Source organism: Bactrocera neohumeralis, chromosome 6 (assembly GCF_024586455.1).
Source record: "Bactrocera neohumeralis isolate Rockhampton chromosome 6, APGP_CSIRO_Bneo_wtdbg2-racon-allhic-juicebox.fasta_v2, whole genome shotgun sequence".
Lineage (NCBI taxonomy): Eukaryota > Metazoa > Arthropoda > Insecta > Diptera > Tephritidae > Bactrocera > Bactrocera neohumeralis.
In genome coordinates, this window is record NC_065923.1 from 12,210,745 (window position 1) to 12,236,878 (window position 26,134).

A 26,134-nucleotide genomic window follows, 5' to 3' on the forward strand; every position below is an offset into this window, starting at 1 on the left:
TTGCTCTCCGGCGCAGCGACTTTGCCTTGCAGTCCCCTAATCCAGCCATTTGTCAGTTTGTTTGCATTATTAGTTGGAATCTCACGTTTGGAAAGACAAATGGCTGCGCTATCAGCAACTGGAGTAATCGATGTTCAATGATGATTGATTAGCAGCAATTTCGCTGTTGTGCTGCTCGCCTCGCAACACCAATACCAACACCAACACAAACAGCAACAGCAATAGCAGAAGTAAAGGTGACTACGGCCACAGCAACCATGACAGTCGTCTCTAAACATAGACAACAACAAGAGTAAGAAGAACAACAATCAAAACAACAAAAACAAACATTCAACGCAAAGTTGGCTGACTTTCGATTCGTTTCATCTCCACAGCCAACCGTGCGCGGACGGACGTTGGCCGTTGGATTTGTCGGCGCAGTCATTTCACCCGCCGCTGCCATTGGCGTGAATGATTTTACGCGGCCGCCTAAATGCCAACGTTTGATTTGTGGCTCTCTCGTCGCGCCCATTGCTTCGTTGGCGCAATGACTCAATATGCCGTTGGATGATTCCACAGCGGCCCTGCGCTGCTCTGTTCCTGGCGGCCCGGTGGCATTGTTAATGCAGTCGATTTTTCGCCATTTCTCTAGCCCAACGATACAACGACCCAAGTGACTAGGCCTATAAGGTTACACAATGGCTAGGGGCCGCAAAGTACTTGAATATTTGTTAGTGTGTGTACTTATGGTTTTATTTTATTTTATTTCACTTAATTGATGCATTGTTTGGTGCGAGATAATGAGCTATGAAATTAAGTTGTACTCATGGATATTTTATTTCGCTTCGCGTCAGTGACCTCAGCTTAGTTGATATTGATTTTGAAATTGAAAATTTGTATAATATAATGCTGTAGAAGTGCAAAATTAATATATTAAAGCATACTACGTAAAGAATTCCTTGAGGTTTTTGGCTGTGTGTTCCTTGAGGGTTGGCTTCATTGATAGTGGAATTATGAATATATTCTCAGGTGTTGTGGTGGAAGTTTTGATAGTCTGTGATAATATTCCCTTCCTGTCAATAAATTTTTGAGAATAGAAGTGCATCATTAAGGAGAAAGGAACCGAAAGCTTGGACAGAATAATTCAAAATTGTTGAATATATAGCATCTAAGGTAAATTTCGAAAAACCTAAATTGCTTCGTGCGGTTCTTTTTCTAGAAGACGAAAGCTTTTGCTCTGAAAATTTTTCACTAAGGATTGCTCGATTATTCAATTCCATTAATAGTACATTAAAAACAATACATATTTACTAAAAATATAGATTTTGTTGTTTTGTTAAGAACGAAATCAAAAATATTGGAAAATATAGATTTGAAAAATTGCAATCATATCACCACCTAGGGAGTGATCAATTTTAGTTGATTAATTTTACCTGCCGTAAAATGATTCAGGAACAATCTTCTTTTGATATTTTCAGCAAATAAGTTATGCAACCTTAAAGGTCGAAAAAATTTTATTTATACCTAATGGTGTTTCTTGAAAAATATCGATTGTACGCTTTCTGCGTTTGAACTCATTTTTGGGAATTTCTCAAACCAAATAGTATGAAATATAATCCAGTTCTTCATCTGAAAAAACTGAAAATCAATACTGATATCACATATAATTATTATTTTTGGTTGGAAAAAGTCAATCGTTTCCATTCGGATCATACTCGTAAATTTTCGAAGAAGAAAAGGATTGTGTTTGATCTGCTGCAGAAATCGTCTTACTCTACTTAAGGATCGAGCAAATGTATTTATACATCACAAGAAATGATGTTATCTACAATAAAAGATGCTGTCATAATTTATATATTTACATTATGGCAAAAAAGTAACCAGAAATTGTAAAAAAGACACAAAATATTTAATTATTCATCAATATTTATTTTATCGCCTTCAAAGTAATCCGGCTTTGGTGTGGTTTTTTTGGTTTCGGCTCGTTGTTTTCCCTCCATTCCGAGGATTGTTGGCTTGATTGCATGCCCAACTCATAAACCGATCTCTCATAGGCAGTTATAATGAATGTGGGATCGGATATCGGTACTATTTTTGAAAAAAAAATCAGCTTTATCGGGACGAGTCGAGCAAGAATGCGTTTCGTACCCCAAATATCAACCAAAATCATTCGAACGGACTCACGAGAGATTTCAAACTCTCTCAACATTCGCAAAGATTCAGTCCACGAAATTCGGTTAGAAATACAAAACTTTAAGCACATTCTTTGTTCGATATTTTTATTCATTGTAATAATTGCAAGGCACTACTGAGGTGTACCGACTTAAGCAGCTGCTGTAAGTAAACTTGTTGCCAGATCGTGGCATAGTAATTAAGGACAGTGCTACCAACTTCGCAAAATACATTTCTTTGAAATATCATTTTCCCGGAGAATTAAATTACAATTTCCAAGTGCTTCTTTGTCATTACATTGACCCCCACTTATATACTTGTACAAAAACCAATATTTTTTTCACTTCCTACTGAAAAATGACTTTTTAGACACTTCTAAAAAATCTCTCCAAGTATGAGTTCTTAATTGTAATGGCAAGGTCCTCCGCCTTGAATTTTTTCCCTATTTTCTTATAATCAGATAAAATATCTCGCTTCAAACTACTTCAAAAAACATCTTGTTTAATAAATTTTGTAGAAAATTCAATGCTCTGCGAAATGGTCTCGTACGATTTTTCGTAAACCTAACAACTTGTAGGATATTAACGGTTGAAGCTTGATTATTTTAAAGCAAATTTTTTTAGAGCACCAAATGAAAAAAATATTCGCTTGTTCCTTGATAAAATATTTTGTGCTAAAAATCTCCTTTAAGAGAAGATTAGAATTAAGTTTTGCGATAGAAATGATTAATGCATAATTCTTTTCATTTTCTTCACAAAACTTTGCAAACTCTTTGGTCTTATACATATGTCGCTTGAGAAGCTTACAGTTGTTTTTACTTACTCTTGTGTACATTTACGTAATTATATACACTAAAACTGTATTTAACTCATATGAATATATGTATGAGTGTACAGAAATTTACGCTGATGTTTGCTTGGTAACAAGCCAACGCTCTGCTCTACACCAACGCATAAGCTTATATACTAAGTATATGTACATATGTATGTATATACTATATGTCAGACTTCCTTACAAGCCCGGAAGATTTATGTTATTGTTTTTGCACAAAGCTCTCACTATAATCAGTGAACATAAATCGGTGCATATTTTTACTGTAATGTTCAATTATGACTAGAAACTCTGGTTTGCGCGGGCAGACCTACGTATAAATATATGTGTATATGCTTATAAATATAATTTAGAATGATATTCCCACTAACATATATAAAGGGTGCTTTTTTGAGAGTGATAGGTAGGAAAGTGGTCAAAATGAACACAAATGAGCTTGACATTTATGGTACTATTATATTGAGCTACTTTGACATTTTACTAAGCAAAGGCTAAATCCGGAAATATTATCAAACTCAATGCTGCCGTCAAATCAATGATATTCCGATGCTACTGTACCGGCCTAATTAAAACGATGTAGACCAAAATTTTGCGCTTTGTTAGCGAGTTGAAGACCAATATGTTGGTGAGTGGGGTTCAAGTGGATAATGTCCCAAATTTTGCTCAAACATTAAATATAAAAAAACTCAATCACATCAAGCAAAAATATAGAAAATTTATTATTGTTATATAATTAATATCCTATAACCTTTAAAAGTCACCCTCTATATTTGCTTTAAGTATGTGAATAGCTCCTTTAACAAACCCATCTCTTACGGAGATATCGTTTTACATCGCTTGCAGAGTGAAGCAATCAATACAAAAACAAATCGTTACAACAAACAAATCATTAATTTATGTTTTTCACATTTCGATGCTGTTTCTACAATTGTTAGCAAATGCTCCAACTGCAAATCAGCGACATCTACATCCGCTGGTACGCCCACTTTGACATTCTGCTGCTACAACAAAAACTATTTGCTAGAAAATTGAATCAAAATGAAGTCTTTATTTGTACATACATTAAGCTAGCTTGCCGCGGCGCTTTGAATTGGAGATGAGGTGAGCGGCCAACCAGAGAGTGCGTTAGTTAACACAAAGGATATTAGCGCTTCGCTGTAGAACACTTACATAATCGCCGTGGGTTCTCCGCTGTACATTAAACAGTTGTTTGAACAAAGCTCAAAGCGCGCCACCATACAACAAACAGAAAGTTATGCCTTCAATTGTTTCGTTAGAATTGTTGAGTAGGTTGTTAGCTGTTTGCTTGGCTGGCTGGCTGGCTGTCATTGTCTTGAAGTTAGTGTGGGTGCCGGCGAAAAATCCAAAGATGCTTATCAAAATTATGTCTGTGAGTATTCGCACAATCCATTAACTTGGTGTGGGCGCAAATGAGTTACCGCTTTGATGTTGCGAACAAATACTGCTTGACTATAATTGTCACCCAGTTCTAATTGAACGAGCAACTGAGGCCTAGCTGGGGCGAATTTCGTTGAGCTGCGCTCGTTGAGCAGGTTTAAGGTAATTAATGCGCACTCGTTCTGCAAATGCTGGTAGTCTCCCAAGCACTTATGCACTAGTTTGCTTTGGCCATTTAATGCTTAAGCGGCAATTTCGTTCGACAGCAAAAACAATCGAAGTGAATCGAGGCCAACTGTGGGCGGTTGGGTGGCAGCTGGGACACCAAGTGAGAGCGTTGTGTATGCATAAAAAGGATTTATGGCATATAATGGCAACATGAAGGCGTTTTGGCATACCTAAATGCATGTGAGCACTCTGCACAGTGGTCAACAGTTCGTTAAATATTACTCAAAATTTTGAAACATATATTTTAATGTGTAAGTCCTTTATAAGATTGGTCTCTATCGAACTATTATCATAAATTTTGGGCTACAATAACAGATTTCTCATTATGGCGTCGAGGAATGAAGTATTCCTTCAACGGATGGTTATCTCTGGTTTCCTCTGTCTTGCTCTATATTCCTTCCACTCCTCTCTTATGTATTTCTTAATCTATCTTGCTTAGTTTTTGATACCAAATTAGATCTTCAAATAGAGCCTAGAAGACGTCTTCTCTATCTGCCGCTTTTCCCACTCTCTCTCTCTCTCTCTCTTTATCCACCTCAATTTTTCTCTTATCTGTTTCTTTATCATTCCCGATATACAAATTGAGAACCAAAATGATAATTTCCTGGTTTTAGTATCAAATTGAAGCGTCGAGTAATGGTTCCGTTACCTAAGTAGTACTTCGACGAATGTACTATATATCTCCCAGTTTTGGTTTTTCTCTCTCTCCCTATTTTTCACTCTTCCTATTTCTCTCGCTTTCTCTCTCTATCCATCTCAATTTCTCTCTTATCTTTTTCTTTAACGCTCTCGAAATACAAATTCAGAACTCAAACGATAATTTCCGTCACCTAAACAGTACTTCGACGAATGTATATCTTCCGGTTTTGGTCACGTCCTTTTTCTTTCTCTCTCTCTCTCTCTCTATTTCTCCCTCCCTCTTCCTATCTCTCTCTCTCTCTTCATCTCTGCCTTATCTCTTTCTATACTCAAGCTCGATTTTTAATGCCAGTTTCGATGACCTAGACTGATGGCTTAATTTAAGACAAAATCATTAGTTTTTCATCTTAAAATTATGAAGAGTCGAAATTAAAAAAAGGATTAAATATTATTTTCTGCTATTTTCAATATTAAATTTGAGAGCACCGTTCAGCTGACACACGTGGGGTCACACACTGCCTATCGATTATTTGCACTAACGCCTATAAAAATTGCCGGTAGTATCCCCAGCCGTCTCCTTTAATCGTGCCTGCCACACAACTACAACCAACATACTTACATACATATAGTACAAGTCCATAATACCAGCTGCATTGTCTATTCATTTTTATTGAGACTCGTAAAATTCATTCATGACCACGAAACCACCAACGGACCACTATCACCCATATCGACTGCGCCGGCAAGTCGGAACGAGCGACCAACAACAAATCGGAGTCATCATCAGCAACAATCAGCGCATCGTAAGCAACTGACAAACACACACATGTACACACACTGAATACAAGCAAATGGAGCCCTTCAGTGTTAGTTACGAGTATACAATTGGCAATTTTATTGAAGCCGCAAAAATTGCATTTGGCCACGGCTGTGTGGCCGACTTTAATGGTGTTGCAAGTTGTACAAGTTGCAATTGCTGGCCTTGCGCACCAAGCGGCTGTGCTGCTTCTTTCACTTTTCGACATTTTCGCACCGAAAACTTAACTGCATTTGCCCTTTAAATGGAAATGTTAGCAAATGCTCTGGCGACGGCGGCGGCGGCAGGAGCGACAGCATCGGAAAACAAGAGAGAAATTTGTGGTAAAAACTAGAATTAGAGCATGAAATTGCCGCACCAAGAGATGTGTGTGTGTGATGTGTGAGTGTTTGTGTGTGTTGCAGAGGAAGTGCTGGTTGACCATTTGTAAGCTGCACCAACACATATGCATGCTTGCTACAAGGCTACGTTCAAATAGTTTATTTTTGTGTGTGTGTTCCTGTGCCGGCAATATTTCACACTTCATGTTGGTCCTTTGGCCGCCTTTTGGTGGTTGCACTTTTGCCACCAAAACAACCAACAAAACAAAACTAAAGTCAAACGAAAATAAAAGTTCGAACACGCGTCGCTGATTGGATTTCGCAAGAAGTAGGAAATTTTAAATGAGATTTTTCACACCCCAATAAGCGCTTTAACAATTTCATCAACTCTTTACCACGCGAAATACCGTTTTCATTAGTTACGAATTTTTGTAAATTTTTTTCACTTTTCATTTTTTGCACTCCAATATTTTCAGCACTGATTGCCCTCAATTGCTCTGCTGATTTCTGTCAACGGCACAAAAAAAATCTATAACTTTTCTACACTTCGAAATTTCTGCTGACTGTGTGTATTATTGAATTGTTCGCTGAAAGTAATCCTTCCGAATATGCTTGCCCACACAAGCGCCTTTCGCTTGCCAAAAATTCCATCGCCAGCTTAATGCCCCTGAGATAAGCAGACAAACGGCAAATGGCTTAGGCGGCGCCTCGTTTGTTCATTTCGTAATGGTGTTTCCTTTAATTATATCTCTGAATGTTTTCATCTTGCTGGCTGGCAAATTCGTTTTAATTGTAATTGCGACAGTAAGCGCGTATTAAGTAGGCCAAAGTGGCACAACGCGCCCGATCAGCAAGGGAGAACGCCAGAAATGTATGTGAAAGAGATAAAGTGAGGCTTTTATTATGTGTTAAGAAAATTGTAAAACGCTATCTTGAAGCTAAGCAATTTCAGCGCAATAATGAAGTCGCATAGTGGTTGAGTACGAGACCAGCGTTGGATGAGTCGTGATTACAAAACTGAATATATTTAGAAATTTATCTCGAAATATTAAAATGAAATCATGTACTTGTGTGTCAGTCATTTCATGATCCGAGATAAACTATCCGCAAGGTCATTCTTTTTCCAGTCTTATATTTCATGTCTAGAAAATCTTCTAATAAGAGCCATCAGATCTTTATAAGGGTCTTGAAGCATATAATTTTCGATTAATCGGAAAAGTAATACAAAAGTAGAAAATCTCACACGAAAAGAACTCGTAAGCACCCAATACGCAAATTTATTCACTGTCCTCCGACTCTCTTGTCCCTAGAATCATATATTTGTCGATGTTCATATATTTATCGGTGTTCTCAGATTGGAAACATCGTTACTGTTGCAATAAAGTCTTTGGGTGGTTGGAGTCAGAGGAACTATGGACATAGTGATATCCTAAACCTACTGAGTATAAACGTCAATAAGTCAGACTACATTCTCCCAATGCTGGATTTCAATAGATACTTCCAGGTTGGGATACCCTCTAGGCGAGAATGGAGAACGGTCATAATAGGGGAGGAAGATAAGATCTCAGTCTATACCATCCGTCTACCGCACTCGGCTAGCATCTTCCTACCTACCTACCTACTTAGTAAGGCATGAAGGAAAACGAAGGTGTTCCATTAAGTACTTTCCCCTATAATAATATTTTAAGCTGGTGAAATCGAAAACTTATGTTTTAGCCTTTGATTTGATTTAAAACACATTTTTTAGGCGCTGATTTCGATAAAAATATATATTGCATAAACAAATTAGTAATTTAATTTAAATAAAGAAAGATTATCGATACGTATATTTGTCGATAAAAATTTTTTTTATAAAATAACTAATTAAGCTCTTGAAGAGTTTTTAAAAAAATATTTTTTACACTCTAATTTTGATAAACAACACATTTAATAATAATATAAACAAATTAATGATTCCACTAAATAAACATCGATAACCGATAAGTATAAACAATCGATATTTTTTTTAATAAAAAATTTGGACTAAATTAGTGTTAGTAAAAAAATATATGTTAATTACTTTTGAATACAGAGCAATAATCGATAAATTAGATAATTCGATAAATTGATAAATCGATAAAAGTATAAACTATATATGTATATGACTAATTTGGGTAAAAACTATGTTATAAATAATTACCAATTTGGTTTTAGAAACAACAACAATCGATAAGTTGGAATAATCGATAAAAAATTTAATGTTTAAAGCAACTCAAAAATGGGTTTCACTTAAAAATCCGGTAGTTAATACTAAATACCATGTGTACACTAAAAATTAAGCAACTGCGCAAAAACATCGATTGACTGTCAAATACTTATGTGAATCGATGGAACTATCAAGCTAACTGATTGCACTTGAACTCGGAGCATTAGTCACTATGCCCCAATTCCCTTACTTAATTTCAACATATCACTTTCGTTGATCATCAATTTGCACCGCAGCAGACGGCACTAAGCCACACACAGCTGTTGAGCGCTGCTGCCGCTGATATCAAAATTAAGAACCCCTATGACCCACTCACTTAGGCGCACTCGAGCACGCATTCACTCTTTGAGTTTCGCCATTTATCACAAAGTGACAATCTTGGGCACAAAACGCCACTAAGATGAAAGGAACATAAGCAAACAAATGCACACAACAAACACACGCGCAAACGTCGTTGAATGAAGCCACAGAGACCACACTCAGGGCGCAGACGACGACTTTGGACCTACCACTTACTTACTTATTTATCTACACGAAACTATAAATCGTCGAAAAAACAATAAACATTTCAACCGCTTGATGTTATCCTTTTGCCGGCTACCCCTTTTGCGCACCCACCCCGCTGCGCTGCTGAACCGTTGCACTGTTCCACCGAGTTCGTGCGCAAAGCGCGCTGCCAAAAAGGCTTGAGGCATACAAATGTTGGCTGTTGTCGGCTTAGTTGAAAAGTTTTCGATAAATAAATAAGGCAAAAACAAATATCAAGCGCAAAGGAGAAAAGGCGAAAGGCGCAAAAGGACGACGGCAAATGAAAGGAGTAAAGCGCGCAGCTCGAAATGAAATCGAATAAATTGGCCAGCGAAAGCGAAGTGACCTCCTTTCGACACTGCAGCAACGACAGCGGTGGGGCAGAGAGCGCTTTCGCCCGCCCGCCGTCGCTTCTGTGTTGTCTGTGGTTTCGAGCTTTGTCTTTTCGCATCGTTTGCTTCAAATATTTATGCGCTTTTAATGATACCGAAGTGCTGAGCGCTTTTAACAGACGGTCAGCGGCCGCTGCCTTCGAGTGTACTACGTTTGTATGCATATAAATACATAGTTGTGGCAAGTGTGGCACGATTTTGTTTGCGCTTAGAAACTTGCGGCACAGCAAATAGTGTTGGTAGTGGCATGAATGAGCGCAAAGTTAAATTACGGGTGAAATAAGTAATTAAAATACACACGCTTACAACAATGCGTAGCCATTAAGTGCTATAACAACAACAACAATGTGTCTATTAAAACAACGAAATAAATTTGTGGGGCGTCAAAACCGCAAATCATCTTACGACGAGCAAGAAAGTGCAAATAAAATGTTCAAACCAGTCCGCCGTGCTTGCCAGCAAGTGTACAACAACAACAACAACAATAATATCAATAAAGTACTATGTAAAACTCCTCCCACTCGTTGTGCGCTGTTTATGTGGACAGGAAATGAGATAAAATCGTAAACGGAAGTTTGTTAACAAGAGTAAAAGTTGCGCCAACAACACAAACAAAGAACACCGTTAGCAAGCATACAACAAAATTTAAGACAATGACCGCCATTTATTGCTTATGAAAAGGAGAGTAGTTAAAATTTGTAGGCCAGCATATCCTAAGGTACGTAATTACGGGGAAAACAGGGTGATCCATTCATTGATACTGCCAACTTCATTTTTCAGGATATAACGTAGCATTGTGGGGTGTAAAACTTTAAAAACAAGAGAACTCAACAACTTCGGCTTCACCAAAGCTATAATACTCTTCACAGGCGCATTTCTCATAGCATAAATGAAAAGAAAGATCTTTATCTTGTTTTTGAGCAGTCAGTTTGTGTGGGAGCTATATGCTATAGTGTATGGATCTGTATAATATACTCGGAGATTGTAACATTACGTTAGATAACAATCCTCTCCAAATGTCGTAAAGAGATCTTTTCAAATAAGCAAGTTTTCAATAAAAGAACTTGATTTCGATCGGTCAGTTTATATAGCAGCCATTTGCCATAGTGGTCCAACATCGGCAATTCTGACGAACGAGCAGCTTCTGGGAAAAAAAACTACGTGTACAAAATTTCTAATCGATATCTCAAAAATTGAGGGACTAGTACTCGTATATACAGATCGACAGACATGGCTGATCTATAAAGTATCCGATATTTACTGCTTGGTATTATAGTTAGGCTATACTACTAACAGTGTAGTTAATCCTAAATGTAGGCAACAGTTTTTGAGGTGTTACTGACCCGATCTTCATGAAATTTTGCACAGGTCTTTGAGATGCAATTCTTAAGGAAGAATGATTTTTTTTTTCGATTACAACTATTTGAAAAAGAAATGTCGCGAAATTTTTCACTGAAATTTTAATTTTTTTGTAAAAATGTCTGCCAAAAATCCAGTTTTGAGTTTTTCTTTCTTTCGTGCAAGTTCTAAATTAAGGTTTTAACTAAAACACGTATTTTTTCACTTTAGATGATACTGTAGTAGGAGTTAACCTACTAACGCGAGCGCATGCTTTTTCCGCGCTCTCACCGGGTTTAAAATATTTTTTTTTTCACAAATTTCAAAATTTCTTTGTTAATAGCGTATGTTTGTAACAATAAAAATTCTAATAAAATATTTAATTTTTTATATGAGAAAAAAAATTGTTGAAAAAATGCTGTTTTTACCTGAAAAAAACCCCTATAACACGTTAATAGACAGTCTTAAAGCTGTTGACAAAAAGTAAGCGAATATGTCGGAAGCTCATAAAAACCAATAAAATATAAACATTTTATAAGAAATATTTTTTTAATATTTTCCTTTGCCATGAATCACCCTTTACAATGACCAAACTTATAATTACAAATACACGCTTAATTACCATTTATTTGGCACGTCTTAAGTACACCACGTGATGCTTTAACTCAAACAATTGAACAAATTGATAATAATACAAGAAATTATAGGAGCTGAAACGAAATTATAGTGCAAATATATATGGCTGATGAAGCAACAAATGTTGGAAGACGGAAGCAAGTGGGCGTGGTACTTTACAAGAAACATTATACACCTATGTTCATTTTGCGAATAAACAAATAAACTCTCGTTAAATCAGTGAAATTTTTTGCGAAGAGCGAAGAAACCCCAAAGCAAATCGCTCTGATGCAGCAATGAATTTTCTTTGTGTGCAAATTAGTGTATTCATTCTTAGCTCTTGGGAGACCGAATAGCTGACCAGAGTGTCAGCAATAGGCGTCTTCCTTTCTCTTCGCATTTGTTGCTGTCTGACATTTGGTTACTATTTTATGCCATTAAAACGAATGCATATTTTGTTGCCGCATAAATTATTTATCTGGTCAGTGGGAAACGACAAATCAAGACAGCTTTATTGTCGGATTTCACAGACTTTTTTAACTAATTTGCCTACTAATGAGCTGCTCGATTTTAAGCTTCTGTCTATTTACTATAATACTTTTGGCTAAATTTACAGGATTTGATAGTTTAAATTATTAAAATTACATTACAAAGACGGAAGTTAGTGGCAATTATTGAGTTCCGAAATAATTTGCAATTTTTGGTCAAGAAGAATATCAATTAATTTATTTTCTTCCAGTTATTTCTCCTTCTTGAACAGGGTATATTAAGTTTGTCGCGAAGTTTGTAAGCCCCAGAAGGAGGCGTCGGAGACCCTATAAAGTATATATATAAATGATCAGTATGTTGAGCTGAGTCGATTTAGCCATGTCCGTCTGTCCGTCCGTCCGTCTGTCTTATATATACGAACTAGTCCCTCAGTTTTTAAGATATCGTTTTGAAATTTTACAAACGTCTTTTTCTCTTCAAGAAGCTGCTCATTTGTCGGAACTGCCGATATCGGACCACTGTAACATATAGCTGCCATACAAACTGAACGATCGGAATCAAGTTCTTGTATGGAAAGCTTTCACATTTGACGTGGTGTCTTCACGAAAGTTGGCACAGGTTATTTTCTAAGGCAACAATGTAGTATCCGAAGAAATTGTTCAGATCGCTTAACTATAGCATATAGCTGCCGTACAAACTGTACGATCGGAAGGAAGTTCTTGTATGGAAAACTTTTTATTTGGCAAGATATATTCTAGATACGTATCAACATAAACAAGACGAAGTTGACACACACACCTCATGATTAATAACAGTCCAATCGAAAGAGTTAAAAATTTCAAGTCAATGAAAATATTTTATGTAGCCAGGCAAAATGTTATGTTTGGTCAGTGCTCCTCTATGCGATGGAAACTTACTCTCACAGATATGAAGCTAGAGTCTTTCGAGCTATGGCTTATTAGAAGAATCCTAAAATCCCATGGACAGATCAAACAGTGAAGTTTTGAGAAGAGTCGCAATAGAGAGTTGTTAAGGACTATAAAACAAAGAAAAGCAGCCTACATATTATGAGGCACTCTGTATGAGCGACAAATAATTATCGGAAAAATTGGAAGTATTGGCTTTTCGTATGGACATTGGCAACCTTATAGATGTGGCGAGAGATAGAGAGAAATATGCTGCGATAATTCAAAACCTGTGATGTTTTATATTTTTTTTCTTTCAATATACAATATATAGTATATATTTAACATTTATACGAAGCTTATTATTGGTACAGATTATTTTCTAAGAAGAAGATAATTCAAAGTCAATCGGTTATATATATAAACTGCGGTATAAAGTCACTTGGAAGTTCGAAAATTTTTATGTGGGATCCAAATATTGTGTACCTAGAGCAGTTGGCTTGAACAATTTTTGTTGGGCTTGAATAATGTTTTACTTTATAGGTTTTGCTTTAATGGCGTTTTGAAGGCGTGGCAGTGATCCGATTAGGCCCAACCACGCCATCGCTTTAATTTTTCTTAAGGAACATGTGTTCCAAGTTTCATCAAGATACATGATTTTTACTCAAGTTACAGCTAGCACGGACGGACGAAAAAACAGACAGACAGACAGTCAATCGGATTTCCACTTGTCTCTTCATTCTAAACCTTTAAAGGCGGTGATAGTTTTGCTATTATACTTTATAGCAACATGTTGCAAGAACATAAAATAATATAATATATAATTTTTTTACAGTTTCATCAGTTTATTTAATACAATAGCTACCAATTACCACAAAAAATTTCAAATATTGTAATTACTTTTCACTTGAAATTAAATAAACTCTTGCCGGAATTAATTAACCGCTATTTTGCTATTACTTTATTTGCAGATCACGCCGGCGAACTGGGTTGGGCGTTCACCTTAATCATAGTTTCAATCATATCAGCTCTTATAGGTGCTATTGTAATGGTCATAGTTCTAAGGTGTAGAAGGTGAGTCACAATTACACTTTAAACTTTATTTCATATTATATACACACACAAACATACAAACAATGGCAATGTGAGTTAATTAAGCCATAAAACGAAAGACTTAAACGACAAACTCGTCAACAGGTAGGCGCCTTTTTATAATTCAATTAAAGTGAATATGTAGCAGCGTGAAAATTAGTGAGCTGAGGCGTGAGACACACATACATACACATATGAAGCTTTGTAAAATGCGAGCAATGCAAGCAGCCAACCAGTGAGTCAATTAGTCAGCTGAGAGATGATATCACATAAACACACACACACATACATACGAACGGCATATGGCATCGCAGTTATGTGCTAATAATGGAAATGAAATTAACACGAGCAACGCGCTGCGCATCGCTGCGGCCGCTGAATGAGTCGTTAATTGGTGCGGCGCGCATGCCAGCCAAGCGGGAATGCAAACAGCAATAAAAGCGCTGATGAACTGATGAATACTGCCTGAATTATGAATATCGAGGCACAAAAACAACTTAAATAAGCTGTATATTTATGAATGTATTTCAAGTTACAAAAGAATTTCGTGTTTGCGTTTGGAATTCGAGCTGGCGCTTAGCCATTTAGAGGGAACATTAAGCTTCTCTTCTTTCTATGTTATATTTATTAGCTTTTATTTAGCGTTGTTTTTTATATTTTTCTTCTAATTTCCATTGAATGCTGTCAAATTAAGTCACGAATATTTGAGGTAAAAGGCAATTTTGTTCTCATTTCGTTACATTAACGGCACTTTGATGTAATAATAAAAGCCTCATAAATGCTCTTGCGGCATGCAACCGTTGGAAAATCGTGCGTTTTAAATATTTAACTAGGTTTATTGTCATTTTAGTGCAGAAATCGCGGCACTGCACGGCACAATGCCGCTTTAATTACATTATGCTCCGCTTTTTTGTGTATTCAAATTTGAAAAATTATACGAAAAAACCGAAAGCCATAACTCATTTGCGGTCTTATGGTTTGGGAAGTCCATTCATCATGCTCACAACGCAAAGCTAATGCGCGCCTGTGGCATTCGTTGCGCCAGTGTGGGTGGCAAATACCCCTTCACATTTTTGCCAGCGCTATTTCATGCTCTTTTAATATATATATTTAAATATTTATTGGTAATGATGTAATTATTGCTCAATTAAAATGTCAACATGTGCATAAAAATTTATTGCAAGGCAATAGAGGCAATAGAAAAGACGAAATTGTTTTAAATTGCTGGAAATTTGTCAAATTGTGAGTTGTATTCACATTTTTTTCTTGTCATGACAAAAAGTAATTGCAGCTTTGTTGCATGTATTGAAAATTATCAATAGCTAAATGGTCCGTTGTGGCCATGAAGTATTATGGCGGACAAAATTAAGCGCATCGAATGCTTTTAGGTACAAAAAATAAGCAAATATTCTTTCGAAACTGTCAGTAGATGGAATATTTTAAGCACTAAAGTATAGTTTAATTAAATAACCGGTCTACAGGTTAGAAAACAGCAGGGTTCAAAGTTACACAAATAATTTGCGAAGCACACAGGCGTAGCTATGTATATATGATAACGTAAAGGCTCTTAAAGTTAAGGCCACTGACTTCGGTAGTAAATTTTAATGATTTTGAATCGCTGTTGGAACGTACATATATCTTTCCATGATGAAATGGCAAACTTTACAGAAGAGAAATGTCAAAAGAGCGGGAAAAAATATACCGTCGTTTGCTATCCCTATCGGTCCTACTTTTGTTGTTCGCTATTGAAAACCCCTATATAAGGTCTAGAAAAAATTCCATTCTCTTCTAGTAGCTGTTTTTAGTAACCTGTTTATCGCGTTATATACGAAATGCGATCAAGTTACGCTATATGGTCTATATGAAAAGATAAGACGTTGTGCTCAAGATAATTTTTTAATTGCTTGGCTCAGTATTGATTGAGCGCACATTAAAGATAGCGACCAACAAAGAGCAGATTCGTCAATATTTAGAGATTTTCTTCTATCAAGCAGAAAACGCAAGCGAGATGGCTGAAGATGTGAATAGCTTAAGAAGTTCTGTGACTCCAAATTTTGATTGTAACTTTGATGTGAAAGATTAACCGAGATTTGAAACGCGGAGTTACCTCAAAAAAGCTCATAAACCGAATTTCCATTCAAGAAAAGCTGCTGCATCGCAACATAATCGGTCAATTTCTAGAGAGCATTATTACTTAAGATGGAAAGTGGCTCACGTACGACATCATCAAGCGAAAACTGCCGTGGAGGAACCGCGGTGCGTTGGTAAAAACTGTTTTCATGTCACGATCGTCGGTCAGAATGATTTTCTGTGCTCTTTCTAGATGCCTAAATCTTTACTTGGACTTGCACTGATAACATATGGACTGTGTGAAGGAAGCTCTAACCAAAAAGTGGGTAGCTTGGGCCCGCAGGAAAGGAATTGTGTTCCACCAAGATAACGTCAGGCCACAAACATTGCTATTCAGAAGTTCCAGAAGCATAGTTGGGAGGTTCAAATGCATCCACCTTACAGTCCAAACTTCCCCCAGCGGGTACTGCGTCGAATACTCTCAGAGCTGGATTATTTTCATCCTTTCGACTATATGACCTTGCCAGCGTAGCCGCTGTCTCTTAGTTCGCTGAACTATGTCAATGTCCTCGTAAATCTCATACAGCTCATCGTTCCACCGAATGCGATATTCGCCGTTTCTAATGCGCAAAAGACCATCAATCTTCCGCAGAACATTTCTCTCGAAAACTCGTAACGCCGACTCATCAGATGTTGTCATCGTACATGCCTCTGCACCATATAGAAGGACGAGGATGATGAGTGACTTGTAGAGTTTGGTCTTTGTTTGTCGAGAATATGTTACGAAAATATTTCTATTATATCTGAGTTATAGTTACAAAGGTTCTCAAATATTGTTGATATTCCCTGACTTACTTCAGTGATTACTTGATTTGATTAGGTTAGACGTCACAAATTTTCTTCGCCTACCTACTCTGCTCAAGATTCTATCTCAGCTATGAGTTTTTTAAATCACCATCCCCCTTAAATTAATCTCAGCTTAAGCCTCTGCTATCTGCCTAACAACCCATGCATTGGGCCATTCAAAAATAATAATGTCAAAGTGTGGTATTAAGCGTCAAATTCGATAGCACTAATGATGCAGTTAATTGCGCTGACTTGAACAAGAGCAAGCTTACCGGCTTGTACATTTAAGTATGTCACATACAAGCGAGTATATTGCAATAATAACTCGCCAGCGCAGCTCGAACTGCAGTGGAACTCCTACAACAAATTTGTCATGCACAATTTTTATTATTTTTGCTTTAAAGCCATCAAAGTGGCGCTGCATATTATTGTCGCCTTGAATTGGTGAGCGTGGGACGGCCGTGATTGGCCATGTCGCAGCAGAAAATTAGCGAAAAAAATAGAAACACATATTCCCATGCATTTTTGCTTTTGATATTTTTGGTGAATATTTTTTTTATTTTTAACTGTACTGTGGCATAACTAAACCAAAATATTATATTTGCAAAAATTAAAAAAATATGAAAAAAATATAAATTTTAATTTCTAATTAAAATATTTTCTACTTAAAATATTATTTTTAATTTTTTACATTTAAAATATTTTTTTTTACATTTTAATGATTATAAATGTTTAATAATATTTCCGAGACCTTCAAACTGCTGTTATAAACATTTCTCCAACCAAACCAGCAATTTTGAATGCCAGTCTTCTATGTTATATGTTTTTATAACAATTTTTCTTCAATATTTTCCACTGTATTTCGTTAGAAGTTTTCACACTTCCAACACACTTTGCCGTTACTTGGCCATAACAAAGTGTCGCTAGTTGTTTTAATTGCGAATAATGACCAATGAAGTCGTCATTGTCGCGCCTGAAGTGGCTAACATAACACTAATCTGGACAATAACAGCAATAACACACATCATGAATAAAATACTCTTAATTACAATACAATAAAAACAACATTAGACAAACTTCTGAGCACATTTATGCAAATTTCAATAATAACCGTTAAAGTTGCCGACGAGAAATTGAGCACTCGCTAGCTTATCTACTGTAAGTTAGTTAGAGTCTTATATATAATATTTCATATATTAATATAATATTTTTTATAAGGAGCTCTCCATCAGGCACCCTTGCCCCGCTCGCTCAGAACATAGGGACTCGGGTTGCTGACCAGTTTCTTTACGAACGTGAGATGCTCCTAGCCTAGAGAACGCAAAGGATCTACTGAACTACTTATCAACAATCTTGTCGGCTGCAAATTATCAAAGTTGAATGAAAGAATTATGTGGATACTTCCAGACACTTTCTCCTCTATTGTCCAGTTACAAGACTGAGGTTGAAACATCTCGGCATTCATACCAAGAGACATAGCCAAAACAGACATTAGCCGCCTCCATAAATTTTAAGTTAGCTGATGGGCCTGAAATCTTTGGACGTAACATGGGAGCCTTTACAAGCATTCGGGATGAACGTAACTCTAACTCGTCTCCAGGTCCCCAGAATTTATCCCAGTATTATGCAGTTCGCATAGATAGGTGCCAACCAGTTGCATGACATCTTAACAGCCTGCTGCAGCTGCGATGGTATGATGCCATCCGGTCCCGGTTTGAATGAATTGATCGCAGAAGCCAAGTGCCGTTCATCCAGAAAGTCGACAAAGGCTCCGACATTGGAAGTGTTTCTTCACTGCTTAGGGCCCACTTCCCACAAAATTTTTAATAGACTCAAAACGCTTTGTCGATTTATAGATGGTCTTAACTTTATGGAAATTTTAGGTACCACGATGGACCGGCATTCTAAATTGTCCAAACTGGGATCCTTATTAGGATATATCTTTTAACATAATCTAACCTAACTTATGGTATATATAATGTTTTTTCTCAAAGCTTTTTAATCTAAACTGATTCGGAAAAAATATTTTTTTAGTATCTATTCAAAACTCTTTTAGTTTATTCTATATTGATTTTTCGTTAACAATTTATTTATGTAAAGATTATAGGCTGTAGAAAGATAAAAAAACAAGAAATCAATGCTCCTGTATATCTTAATCTCAATGGACCGGCATTTTAAGTTGTCCAAACTGGGATCCTTATTAGGATCGCTCTTTTAACATCAAACCCGGGCACATTGCATCATAAAATCACGTATGAAGCCCCTTACTATTCAGTATAATCACCTAAATATCTCGACATTTTCCTTCACAGCACTTCATGCAAGCAAACTAACATTTATATGCCTTTGTCATTGTAGATATGTCACAACGTTCATATGAGCAGGCTTGTGGCCTCGAATTACGCGTATAACATGTCTTTGGACACTTGTTGCCTCGTTAGAAGTACATTTTGCCGCTGTCTCTATTACTTTTATTGTACTGTTAAGTTTATTGTTGTTATTGTTATAAGAACAACTCGTAATTTAGGCACACTCATATTACTGTCAGTGCGACTAACGTTAGCGGGCAATATTTGTGCTGCACAATTTTATATTGTTGCAACATTAGCTACACAATCGCATTTCTGTGTTGTTATTCTTGTATATATGTATATGTGTGTATACATGTAGTGTCGTGTGACATGTTGAGCGCCAAATTAGTCGCAATTACATTGCAATTGCAGTTTAAACATTTTTCGAATAAATATTTCACGCGTGCACCAACACATATATACATTTGTACACAGAAGCAAACAAATCACTGCGCTGTGTATTTATGTGAATTACTGCGTTTGTAATCACCTTTTAATGTCATAATTTTACATATGACATATCTGCACTCAGTACCAGAGCGCAATGCGCAAATAATCACTAATGACCCAGGAGAATGTAGGTTTGGCTTTATTACAATGTGGATGTAAAAATCAGACATTTTTCAATGGGATTTTATTATGAAGATATGTATGTGATGCTGTAGTAATCGGTCGAATCAGTATAAATAACATTAACTTTAATATTAAAGATACATACATACATACATATACATATATATACATTGAAGCACGAGAAGTTAAATTTTTTTCTGCCGCTAATAGTTTTCAAACCCCCAGTGGCTACCTCTACCTCTGTCACCGTCAGTTGGTACCGTCAGACTAATATTTTCAGAGCTAGAATATCTAAAAGATATATCAAATTTGACCCGGACTGACAAAAAACCATTTTGAGGTATTATAATACCATTCTTGATTATTTCCTTTGAGTCAATACACAATTATCCATGGGATGACTTTCAGTGCCTTTAACGAAGCACTTTTAATGACGTTAATGGACTCACGAAAACAGAGAAATGTCACAGGCAGCCAAATTTGGTAAACACGATGGCTGAGCAATGACACCCGTTTCGTGTTTAGCCAAAAAGCCAGTCAACATCTTGCTCGAGCATGGCGAAAAATCCATGAACTTTCAGGGCACAAATCCGGTCGTTTACGACGAGTTGCTTCAAGTAAAAAAATTGCCAAACAGTATTTCTTACTGACCGGTTGACTTTATGTAACGAAAGAACGTGGTGAACTAAATCACATTAATAAAAGAAAAAGGAAAAAAAAAAACGACGACCATCGCTAAGAATTCTGACCGACCTTGTCATGATTTTTCGTTTTCGACTATTTTGGAGCACCATTCGTTAGTTTTTTTGACTGTTTCATCATAGTCGTAAACCCACGACTCGTCACCAGAAATTACGGATTTTAGGACTCTAAAAGCTATGTTGTCAAGCATCTTTTTTGTGACCTCTACTCGTCGTCGTTTCTGCACAAAAATCAAGTACGTGTCTAGCATTGACACACTCCATATCCAAGCCACTAACCAAAATGTATTGAAACGATTCATAAGAGATGTTAAAACCTCTGTTAATTCTCTGATGTCAACTCGATCACTTTCAATCACTACTTCTTTAACTTTTTCGCTGTTATCGTCATTAACTGAGGTGGTTGGGCAACTCACAGGAGGCAAGTTTTCGATGACTTGACGGCCTTCACTGAGTGCTTTGTGCCGCTCAAATTCTCGCGTTCATGATAAAGTAGACTCCCAAAAACACTTCTGTAACATTTTCAACGTGTTGTGATGATGAAAACACAAAATTTCAAACAAACTCTTTGATAATTTTTTCCACGATGAAAATCGCTAGACAAACCTTTCGCGTCTTAAACAAACAGCAGCCAAACACATTAAAATAGATTGAATTAGAAATCAAACTTTACAGAGATTTAAAAAAAGGATATAACAATATAAGGAAATAAAATATTGCGTTTCGATTTGAAAACACAGTTTATATGGAGTAGTCCGGGTTAAATTTGATCAGGTGTAAGTCTAATGTTCCTCTAACAACATTTTCATAAAAATCTCAACTTTTTTACTTTTATATTTCCTGACAAATTTATTACCTCACTGAAGGACATGTACAAATATTTAACTACAAATGTGTATATATAATTACACACACACACGTCAGTGTATACACATGTGTATTTGCTTGATTTTTTTCACCACACACGCGTCATGGCTCATTAATCAATTGATTAAGCATATTTGCCAAACAATGACAGGATGAATAAAATGTAAAAGCATTCACATATCCGCCACAAGCGCACAACAACAACAACAGCAACTGTGGGCAGAAGTAACCAATGACAACAATAACAATAATAGTGATAATAATAAGCTATAGTTTATTAAGGATAATTTCAACAACACAACCGCAACATGATTGATATATAAGCCTCATGCCCATTTACATGTATGTATGTATGTGTGTGTAGCACTGTTGTGACAACAGCTACAATCAATAAATAAATAAGTAAGTAGCAACAGTAGTAACGGTATATATTATTGAAAATATTGCATTGCAACTGTCAACTGTGATACATTGACGTTTTATGTCACCAATTAACTTTCATTTACCACAACACTTATTTGGGGGCACTTATGTGTGTGTGTGCGCTGCTTTTTACACGTCTCACTACTACATGCACACGTGTGCTTACATCGAGTGTGTGGAGATTTGCGCGAACAAGTGCATTCAGTTGTACTATCAATTATTGTTGGTTAATTGGGATTTTTTCGGAAAATATATTATTATATAACTGTGTATATATTAAATATACGAGTATTTATTTTTAAAAGCCATTTGCGTGTTATAAAAATTCTGATTTCACTCATAATTTCACACATTTTTCTGCATTTTAATGCTTTTTCGTATGGTTTTTACACACACATACAAATGCACTTATACACACATATATATATATATATGAATGCATGTGTCTTTTTGAATCGTAAATTAATCTGCATAATTTGCTCTGCAGCTGCGCTCGATCACTTTGATTGTATTTTTACTCACATGTTGACTGATTAACTGTTTTTTCATGCTCATGTGCAATTTTTTCAACACGCTCTCCAGCATTAAAGCCTTGCAAATATTAAATGTTAATTAACTTATACACACCTTTTGTCAATTAAAGACCAATTTTCGATTTTTCCACCTCGGTACTTTAAACAATAAAATTTATACATATTTGCTGCATTATAATTCACATTTCTCGTCACATGAAAACTCCTTCTTCGCTTCAAAGGTAGCGCATTGTGAATTCGCTGATTTTTTGATTTCATGAGAATGCAATTTACTATATTTTTGATCCTCACGTTTGATGCCTTTTCTGCTCTCTCTTCAACATTCGGCTTGCATGAAAGCTTTCTTTTCAGAATGAGCTCTAAATATTTCAATGTATCCGCCGGTTGAAGACGGCTGCCACTCATTTGAGGCAGCGGTGCCACCAGGATCTTGAATCTTGTAGTAAATAAAACCATCTCGGTTTTATTTGGGTTGATGGCGAGACCATTTCAGACTGCCCAATTTGTTACGACGCTAAGATACCCTTGCGTCAACTCGTACACGGTACTTAGGAACTTTTCTTTGACGATAAGTGCTGAATCTTCTGCATAGACAATCACCCTGCAGCCACGATCCTCAAGTGTTTTAAGCAGATCGTTAACAACCAGGATCCAAAGAAGAGGAGAGAGAACTATATCTTGGGGGTTATCCTACTCAGTTTCCGAGCACGTGCCTTATTCCGTGTCGCACAGAAGACTACAAATTAGGTGTTTGAAATTTGACTCAACCCCAGAACCATCTAGAACAGTTTCGACTGTTTTCAAAAGTACGTTTCTGAAAGCTCCCTCAATATCAAGGAAGGTTCCGAACAGCGAATTCTTTAACCCTAATGGCTTCCTTAAGCCATGACACGTTAGTATGCAGGGCAGTATTCAATGACCTACCTTTAAGCATAATGAGCTAATGATAAATAGTCCCTGAGAATACACCTCCTTATATATTACTCCATTAGTCTCTCCAGAGTTTTTAGTAGGAACAAGGAGAGGCTGATGGGCCTGAAGTTCTTAGACGTAACGTGGAAAATTTCACCAGCCTGCGGCATGAACGTAACTCTGACTTGCCTGCAGGTCCCCTGTCTTATGCAGTTCGCATAGATAGGTACCAACCAGTTGCATGACATCTTACCAGCCTGCTGCAGCTGTGATGGTATGTTTTTCCTATGAAGTCCTCTTAGCCTTTCTTATCTCGCACTTGTATATTGCAAAACCCGCTTTACATAACGCTCAGTCGCCAGGTATCCACTGCTTTCTTCATTACCGTTCGCCACCATTTCGTCAGAGCTCATGTTATTTTGATTTTGTTCTTGCTAATAGGGTTCCACGTAGCCAGGAGAGGGTTGATGCACGCCCTTATGAGGCTATACGTTCAGAGCCGACCAACGCAAAGAAGGAGTTGCCTTAACTTACACCTACCATGCCAACTTAACGACGACGGGGGACAATGCTAAGGTCGTCCAGGAGTTGAAATGCCGTGAAGGGCTTTTTATGCTATAAAAATTGCACCTGTGACGGTGGTTCTCTACCGGCTTAACAAATAGGGCGAAAGAAAAGAACGTGGAAAACCCTCAGTTCGATATATCTGAAATTTAGTAAATATTGATATGTGCCTTGCACGATTCGACTTTAGGCCTGAAAGTCGCACCAACTTTTCATTATATTACTATAGTATAGTAATTATATCTAAAGTACTTTGCATACTCCCCTCCTATTCTCATACTAAATTTAAAATTGTACTTAGACCATGGGTATTGAGCTGAAAGTAAATATAGATTTTAAAAGATAACAAATCTACAGAAATGCATAAGCTACCTTTTCTACAATCAGCTTTGGTATAAACTACTAATTTATACAATTGAATATGCTTATAATTACTCGTATTTGTATACATACAAGCATGTATAACCCATGAGCTGACGAAAGCCACTATTAATACACCAAAATGAGCCAACGGTATAATTCAACCTGCCACAGATTTTTTCCACCACTACATAAATTTATATTGGCCAAAGCAAAGGTTTATCACAAAAGCTAAGAACTCTTCTAACGAGCTCAAGGCTGCTATAATTCAAAAGACTTGACTTAGCTTGACTGTTCCACTCCGCCTTGTAAATAGCTTGAAGGCGGGCGGACGGCTACAAAAACACAAACAATTCATTTTACTGGAGTGCTCACTGCAAAGTGTTGTGCGGAGTATTAGATATATAAGAATAGATATAGTATGTATTGGTATGAGTGTGTGTCTTTAGAACAACACTTAAAAATCGCGTGCATGCAGCGATTAAAATTAAAATAGCAAATTTGATTTTTCATTTGATATGACCATATAAAGATGTAAGCAATAGTTTGTGTATAAATATAGTACATTTGTCTATTCACACATATTTATATAAAATTCTCATATAACTTAAAACTTCAGTAGAAGTTTTCTCAAGCCAACGCTTTGGTAGGCGTTCAGCAGTAATGCTTAGCTGATCAAAGTTAGCAAAACATTAATAAAAAATAAAACACGGAAAGTGATTAATTATAAATACAATTAAAAGGTAATAAAATGGGCGGATTAAAAAACGATTACTTTTAAAGTCTAGCCATTCATAAACTTTTGCTGTCGATGGAGTGTTGTGAGCACGAGACGATTATACCCCCTATAAAAAGCATCGGTGTTTGTTACTAAAGTACAGATAAACAGTCTCGCAACAACGGAGACATCGACCAAATTTTAAGAATATTATACATTTTATACAAACCGGAAGCAAAGTTCAATTAACAGTGCTTTCGAAATGCGCATTTCATTTCTGGTTTCTTAGGCTAATGAACTACAAGTAGTTGCTTAAAATACATTCTAATTTTTCCAAGGAAAGATGAAAGAAATATACCCGTATACCAAATTAGACAGTAAAAACAGGAAATAACTAAAAATTCGACCTCAGCAAAGCTATATAATAGCTTGTACTAATAAAAAGGTTCTCTATACAATGACTCGACTCAGTTTGTTTTACAGATATATGCATTAGTGGGCCAACCCGACCAATTCCTTTGGAAAATATCGATATCTCAAAAACTGAGTGATAAGTTTGCGTATGCATAGGCAGACAGACAAAGCTAAATCGTCTCAGCTCATCACACTGACTATTTTTAATTTAATAAACCCTGTTCAGGGTATAAAAACTGCAAAGTTATATTTTTATCGTAAGGCCGCTGAAGATTTTATCATGCATTTTCGAAACGATTTGGCTCTTGGTGACACAATTTACGCACCATACATATATTGATTCAATAATATTCTGGGATTTCATAAGATTCTAAACCTAAAATAATGTCACCCAACTTGTTCGTATAAAATATACGTTACGAAGTAAAGAGGTCGTTCATAACAACGATCTCACTTGGGCAGCTTAGAAAGCCTAGCTTTTAACATGATTTAAGTTATTTATGAAAACAAAACAAACTACATACAAGGTGCGTTAAAAAGTAAACTTTAACTTTTAAAACTTAAACAAAAAAACAGTACAAATGGGGTTTTTCGGCAAAATCAATTTATTTTATTCAAAATAGTCTCCTTCTGCTTCAATACAGCTTTTTGCACGGTCCAAAAGCATGTCGAACGAGTGTTTTAGCTCGTTGGCCGGTATGGCCGCCAGTATGCCGGTACAAGCCTTTTGAATGGCCTCTACGTCTGCATAACGCTTTCCTTTCATGGGCAAATGAATTTTTCCGAAAAGGAAGAAGTCGCACGGTGCCATATC

General features: G+C 36.5%; 1 protein-coding gene across 2 annotated transcripts in view; it reads left to right on the forward strand.

Annotated features, from left to right (window-relative positions):
* Positions 1-26,134, forward strand: part of LOC126761536 (uncharacterized) — a 337,590-nt gene that overhangs the window by 281,811 nt on the left and 29,645 nt on the right. For both annotated transcript variants that reach the window (XM_050477831.1, XM_050477832.1), the window contains exon 4: positions 13,868-13,970. In XM_050477831.1, coding sequence (XP_050333788.1) covers positions 13,868-13,970 — 103 coding nt within the window. The remainder of the gene's footprint in view (positions 1-13,867; positions 13,971-26,134) is intronic.